The 7,560-nt window shown below is 32.9% G+C and overlaps 1 protein-coding gene across 2 annotated transcripts; it reads left to right on the top strand.

The window, feature by feature from the left end:
- The first annotated feature begins 138 nt into the window (after positions 1–138).
- LOC141720958 (uncharacterized) lies at positions 139–6,907 on the top strand. 2 transcript variants are annotated; one of them, XM_074523676.1, is made up of 6 exons: positions 139–313; positions 3,199–3,292; positions 3,381–3,453; positions 3,629–3,785; positions 5,653–5,700; positions 5,834–6,907. In XM_074523676.1, exons 2-6 carry the CDS (start codon positions 3,210–3,212, stop codon positions 6,712–6,714), a joined length of 1,242 nt encoding a protein of 413 aa, XP_074379777.1. In that variant the 5' UTR covers positions 139–313; positions 3,199–3,209; the 3' UTR covers positions 6,715–6,907. The 2 variants fall into 2 exon arrangements, with proteins under 2 accessions (XP_074379777.1, XP_074379776.1); XM_074523675.1 differs by having other exon boundaries at positions 3,196–3,292.
- The last annotated feature ends 653 nt before the right edge of the window (positions 6,908–7,560 follow it).

Raw genomic sequence — 7,560 nt, 5'->3', positions numbered from 1 at the left:
CAATACAATCAACTGAATTATCCCATGTTAAACAAACATGTCAACGTGTACAAAGAAAAACCGACTCTAAATTGAACTCTAAACTGATCCTAAATAATAGCACTTGTTAAATGAAACCAAACATAACTGAAATAGCAAGATAGACTTGGTCAAACTCCTAAACCGGAGGGAACCCATATTTCAAGACACGCGAGTATCTCTCACAACTCTCTTCTCTTGCGGTGTTCCTTTCTCTCACACACACTTACATATAGGAGAAATCTGGTGGATTCTCACACAATCTCTTATTTGTTCAGTCTCGCACACTCTCTAGGTATTTATTTTCTCTCTCTCTCTGCTTCAAGCCCAGCCCCAATATAAGTTACTTGTGTTTGTACTACATGAATCATCGTTTATAAATCATAATACTTATGTCCACTGTTTAATTCGGTACTTTGTAATTTAATTTAGGGGCTATATGTGGATTTTATATGCGCGAGGGGGTTTAGTACGTGTGAGAGTTGATTGCAAATCCTAGTATGAATTGTGCTTAGTACTAATGTAAATTGCATACAGAATCATTGCGTATATATGCGAATGGATAATTAGTTGCTTGTACATGATTCTTACCTGTTTGTTATAATGCCAAACTGTACTTGTCCATTGTTAGAACGGCTATATGAACTATACTGACCCGAGAAAGCTTCTTCATGTAATGAATTAACATTAACAGAAATACATCTTTCGGATAGGGACATTTGTCGCGTGACAGAGTGTTTAGCTAGAGAGAAGTTTGCAAGAGGGTTTGTTTTAAATATTTATGAATAATCTTTCCTGTAATGATCCTTTATATGGTTTACATGAGACAAGTCTTTTGAAGTTACAAGATCCTTAGGGTTAAGAATCCTAAGCTGGTTTTTGGTGTTGAAAATGTAATATATGTGACATAAGTAGTACTAGATAGCCAACTGTAAGGCTAATCCTTTGGTATTGGGGGTTTTGATTATGATAAAAGCTTGATCTTAGATGGAAATGGACTAAATTTGTTGCTGACAAAATGTTTTTACTCAAGGAGCCTGAAGAAGAGTTTATGGAATGGGAACTTATCTGAGAATATGCAAGAGAAAATAAAGGACTGATTATGACAATTAACGTTGTTGCGTTCTTTATAAGACTATATCAACACTTTTTACACATGTTGACACTTTTTTAAGGGCTTGCAGTAGGTCATGTATGGTTTAGTGTTAAACTCTTGAACAATAGAGCAATATTTGTAAATGATATATCGTTGATTTGAGTTCACACATCATTAGAGAGAGGGACATGTGTCCCTGGTTTGTATCAAAAGAAAAAGCTTGGACATATGTTGTTTATAACAAAGGGCTAATACTAGTTTGTAGATATATGCGTCCGTGGGGGTCTGTTATATATTAAGTTTTAAAATTAAGATCAATTAACCTATTAACTCAATTCTTTTGATACTATATTGTATGTACATTGTATTTAAATAATACATAATGATCCTTAAAATTCTACGTACAAACTAATATCAAGATAGGTATTTGATTAATTTATTCACCTCTTAAATTTCTCTTTACATAATTCGTTTAAAATTATAGCTCATTGCTTACAATAAAACTCATTAATAAAAATATTATTCTTTTATCTAATTAAACTTATTATAACTATTAATATTATGTACTTTCTTAATACTAGTAAAATTGATCGAGATTTGAAATGTAACTGTAAATTCAGTTTTAACTCTTTGGTTAACCTAATATTAATTAAAAATCTTGTATAATATAAAAGTTATGTTTTAATTTTTAAGTAATAACTATTAGTACTCAATTTCTACCTACAAATTTCTAAAATTAATTAATTTATCTTAAGAAAGGAATTCTTTCACGACTACCATTAATATATACATTAGATCTGGTTAAAAAAAATCTTATCAAGTCAGGCTCACAGAGGGAGGTTAGTTTTCTGATTTGCTAACCATTACACAATGCCATGCACTAAATCCCTGGTTTTGATTAACTTAATTTTTCCAATAAATTTTTTATTAAATTATATTCTATATATCATATAATTATCTATACACCATATATAATTACCAAATTTGAAACTTTTCTTAATAGGTGGTTTTCGTTTAACCCCGAGTTTTGGTTACCCAATTTTTTTACATTAAACTGATTTGATTTATATCTTAAAAGTTATTTACTCATAGTTAGATTTCTACTTACAATTTAATATCCAGTAACATAGTCCTACCAATGTACTTGCACATTCTTCACCATTAAACTCGTAAAATAATTCATTTAAAGTGTCATTTTTTATTTACATTAAATCTCATTAATACTGTAAGTTCATATTACTATTCTGAAAATAATAATAAATAGAGAAAAAGAACAATGAAAAAAACATATTAAAATATTGAATAAAATTTATATCAAATACAATAACCTATTTGAGGACATTCAGCGCTTCAAATGGGTCGTAAGTTAGGATTAGTATAAGATTAATTAATTTTTAATAATTTAAGTATAATTATGTTACTATTAAGTTAAAATTGTTAAGTAGATCTAGTGTTCTAAAATCCCCATTTTTTTAAAAATGTCCTGATTAATCCCCGATAAATCCTTAAAAAATATTTGGCCGATTTTATTTTTGAAATTTGATTAATATTATAAATTATTTTTTAATTATATATTTTATAGTAAATAAGGTAAATATATTAAACATTATTAAAATATTTAAATATATTCAATTTTCGTTTCGATTAATCCCCAATTTATCGATTAATCCCTAATCAGTATGTTAACCGATTAGTACCGATTTTTACGGCCACGAGCAAATCAATACTATTATTTATAGATAGAAGCTGAGGGAATAAATCAATCAGCATCCGCGATCCAGTATTTTCTCTCTCCTCCCTCTTTTCTCATCTCCCCTTTCTGATGGGTAATGGGTGGGGGTACTAGAGTTGGATTTGAAATTTGAGAATTAGAAATTTCTTGCTTACTTTGTATAGTTCTATGTTTTCTTGTATTGAACCCAATATTTTATCATTCAGTTCATCATCTGTCCAAGTTAACAATAAAATTAAAAACCATGAAAGCTACTAATACGGTGTTATGATTTTAATTATTTAATATTCGGAATTGATGCCACTATTCATTCAACTGTACATCTACTTACAATTTTGTGTTATATCAGAAGAAGATTTAGTAATGTCAGAAACTACTACTACTCCTGAGGCCCAAAGATTTACTACGGCGTTGTTGAATCCTTCCTCTCGCATTATCTGTCGTGTGTACGGTTCAACCTTAATTTTAATTGTTTTATTAGTTGTAGTTTCTATTTTTTCGCCTGGATCTTAGCTTATATCTTTTAATATGCAGATGTGAAAAGCAGTTTTCACAGTATACTTGTCCACGATGCAATACGAGGTACTGCTCTCTTCTTTGCTACAAGGTTAGTTTGTTCACCTTCTGTTATTTGCTTTTGTTAGTTCTGGACTTCTATCAACTGTTTTGTTTAGTAATGCGATTCTCTAGCTCTCCATATTGATAAATATATGTGGGGGCTTTTGGTATTGTGCGTTATTATATTCTCATCATCTTAATTAGTACTTGTATTGTTGTTGCAGTCTCATAGTCGATCTTGCACTGAATCTTTTATGAGAGATAATGTAGTGGAGGAGCTCCAACAATTGGAACCTGATGATGCAACTAAACTTAAAATGATGGACATACTCCGACGGTTTCATACACAAGAAGAAGAGATGGATAGCACAAGTGGGGATGGTATGTCATCTTTTATCCTTTTTTATTGACTAAAAAAATTATCATATACTGCTATGAATTTTTTTCTTTTTATCATTGTGAACATACAATATATTATAGTGAAACTTGAAGTTTGCTAATTTTAATAGGAATTAAAAAGTTTAGTACTTAGTACTGATTTGTCTGATTATCTGTAAGTTAAGAACTTGTCTACCCTTGTATTATCAATCCAGGAACCGGGTACTTCCATAGTTTGAAATAGTGATTAGTATATGTTTACGATCTGATATAATATCAGTTATACGTAATATTATGTTGTGTTTGGTTGGAAGGAATGGAATGGAATGAATCTGAGAATGTAGCCCTCGTTTGTTTAGCCAATTAAAAAGTTACTTTGGGGACTTGTTATTCGTTGGAACTAAGTTACATTCTTTAGTTCTGACACTCGGTTACTATCTTAGAAAGTCTCAATTTGGGTGGTAGTAAGGTAAGATGCAGAACTAGGATTACTTCTGACACTGTTTATGTTTTCGTTAGACTAACATCACTTGTTTGTGTAGTTGGATATAAGTTAAAATATAGTGATGAGAGGACAGACAGCATTCCAGTGTACCCCTCTACCAAATTCTCCCATTTACGGAATTGATCCCTCATATGTAATCCTCCCAATACATCAAATTCCACAAAACTCTTGGACTCGGCATCCTGTTTTACAGCGAATTGACACAATACCAGATTCGAAGTATATTTATTATTATCTGAAACATACCTGTATAGTAGGATAACAGGAAAGAAATTGAAAAAAACCCACAACAAACAAGAAGCAAATTAGTGAAAAAAAACCCTCACCAAACAAAAAGAAACCTGAAAGTAAATGACTTATTGCATGGTAATATGGTACTAATTTTGAAAATATTTAACTAAACTAACAACTTGTAATCTGATGAAATATACGAGGTCCCAAATTTTGTAACGTTTGACGACACAGACGTGCCAAAAGTATCTCGTGTCCCGGTGCATGGTTCCTTTCTACAAATTTTTTTGTCAGTCATTTTTGAGCATAAAAAGAATACAGAAATAGATTAGGAATACAATTCGAATACAAAATTTATGGGTATTTTAACAAGCTCACTTGCATGGTTATCCTCGTGTTATTGCAAGATATAAAAGCGGTATGAAGCAACAATCATAACAAGGGAAAGAACATCGTACAATACCTAATATGGAATTCTTCTTAGCAGATATAGTTAATGATAAATTTTAGATACTTGGAGATGGATAGCATTTATTGTTTTTTACTTAATGCGTCTAGTGCTTTTAGTAATAGCATCATATCATTTCAGTTATTCTAGTTAAAGTGTCTGACAATTTATAGCAAATCTTTAGCTAAAACCAATGTATCAATACCGTGTAAGCCAGAGTTGAGAGGTATGTGCGATATATTTAGCTACAGTAACACGTTTTAAAGCTAGCCTTAAGAGCAAGGGAGGGAAATGGAAAAGCTTATATACCCGTTAAGAATATGCAAATTCAATGGATACATTTGTGCAGGAAAGTACAAACAAGAATGATAGCTATGTATCCTTCTCTTAGACTTGTGTAAATGTTGAACATTGTAAATTATTTCTGCAATTGTATTTGGCATAAGACATTATAAAAATTAAGCTGTTTCCTGGATTCAAAGTTCAAACCATTTATCTGCCAGATGACAAAGACATATTTAACCTTCGCAACAAACACAACCGTGAACACAGTATTTTGCATTTTTATGAATTTATATGTCCACATACCCAACCACACTACTACGGCAACATGTAGCTTGCTATTATTTGCAAACTATTATAAATGTTTTGATGGATTTTTAATTGGGCGATATTTGTCCTTTCAGTTACGGATTCAACTTTGTCGGAGGAGGTTATTCAAAAGATCTTATCTGGTATTAGGATTCTTTACTTTTTTTTTCTTTTCCTTTTTTTTTTGTGCTAAATCTTTTACTCTGGAGTCTTGCTTGCTATTACAGAACTGCTTCTGCTTCAACATCTGATTATTTTTGCTATTTACCTCCGCAGGAGGAGAAATACATGTTGATGATTTGTCTGATGATGATAAGAAAAGATTTCAAAGAGCGGTGGTTTCTGGAGAGCTAAGCAGGTTGATTGAGCCGTGGGAACCTTGGTGGTTGAAGCCTTCTGCAAAAACAATCTCTCTGGGCCAGCAAGGTAGTCGACTAGTGCAACCGCTTGTGATACATGAGAGTATGCCATCAAGGGGTGACAATATTGAAGTTGATCAATCACTCCACATTCCACCTGGACCAGAGACCCCGCTGCCTCCAATTAGCAAGCTCAGCGCAACTGAACCCTCCCCGCTTTTAGCAATTCACCTAGTAGACATAATCTATAGTTATTGTTTTACCCTTCGCCTTTATAATGGAGAGTGGCTAACAGATCCAATAGGATCAGTCGTGCATTGTATGAATATATCTTTTGTTCTTGGTCAAGCGGGGAAGCCCGAAACTGTTTCTGAAGCTTTATCTCATTGTTTGGAGCAAACATGTTCCCCGGCTTTGAGGCACATGGGTGGCTTGCAATTTGGATTGGGGCTCTTAGATGATGTAGTATGCCTGCTTTCCCTAGGAGGAACAGCTTTGGTTTGTCTGCTTTGTGATTTACAAAGGATGATTCAGACTGCAGAGAAGGAGCTCAAATCGGAGAAACCACACAAGTCAAGAAGATTAGAGATTAAGGGTAATCTCAAGTCTGCAGAGAGGAAGGTGTATTTTATAATGTGTTGGGTCCATGAACAGCCGGAGGACACTTGGTTTTCTGTAGCAAGCATGGTAGAAGCAGAAAAAGCTGCAACTTTGGCTTGTACAGGCAATAGAAAGGATATTTTGAATGTACAAGATAAAGCGCAACCGAGAGGCAAGATGTTGATTGAGGAGGTTTAATCACGTGTCATGAAGTAGAGTTTGGCTACAGTTTTGGCTGTTTCTCTGTTAGTTGTAATTTCAGGAACCAGTTAAGGATTTTGATGATAATTTGGTAATTGCAAATTGGAGAGTTGAGTTGTGAGATATTCTACTAATTACTTGGTTGTATGCTACAAGTTAGATATATTTCCACCGAACATACATTAAAGTAGTCTGGTGTCCTTGTTTTGAAGTTATTGTGTAGTTGTAAACATAAACATTGATAGTAGCATGACTGCTGAAACAGAACTAAACCGAATTGGTATTAGTTAATCTTTATGCATTGGCCACTATAACCTGTCAAACAGGCATCTATATGTGACAAGGAAAAATATTTTTTTTGCTTTGCTTTGCTTTATAAGAGTCCACATAATGATCACAATCTTGTAATTCATGTGTGTAATGTGTGTGAGGATTTGGGCTCGGGGTCAAAAAGTACTATGTAATTATGTATGGTGCTGTTGGACTCACTGCAGTGCAAGCAACATAACCACAGAAAAAGGAATCATCACTCTGATTCTCTGAAGACAGTATGACTATGATCTATGCTTGTAACAACTATTTGGTATAAAATATGTTTCCGCAGGTTTGTGCATAAAAGATATACAAAAATGAGAGGGAAGAGTCTGATGATATATACAAAAATGGATTGCTAAGATTTGAGTTTTTTACTGGGCTCAGAAAATTATTTGATTATAGTATTTTTTTATTGCAGACTGTAAATTATTTGGTTGGTGAGGTAGTATGAGATTGGGATCAGTATCAATATTCAGCCTTTGCCTATTAAAAATTACTGGCGTTCTCGTATTTATTTTGCTTAGGACT

Source organism: Apium graveolens, chromosome 4 (assembly GCF_009905375.1).
Source record: "Apium graveolens cultivar Ventura chromosome 4, ASM990537v1, whole genome shotgun sequence".
Classification (NCBI taxonomy): Eukaryota; Viridiplantae; Streptophyta; class Magnoliopsida; order Apiales; family Apiaceae; genus Apium; species Apium graveolens.
Note: the sequence above shows the minus strand (reverse complement) of the source record. Positions and strands in the feature narration are given on the sequence as shown.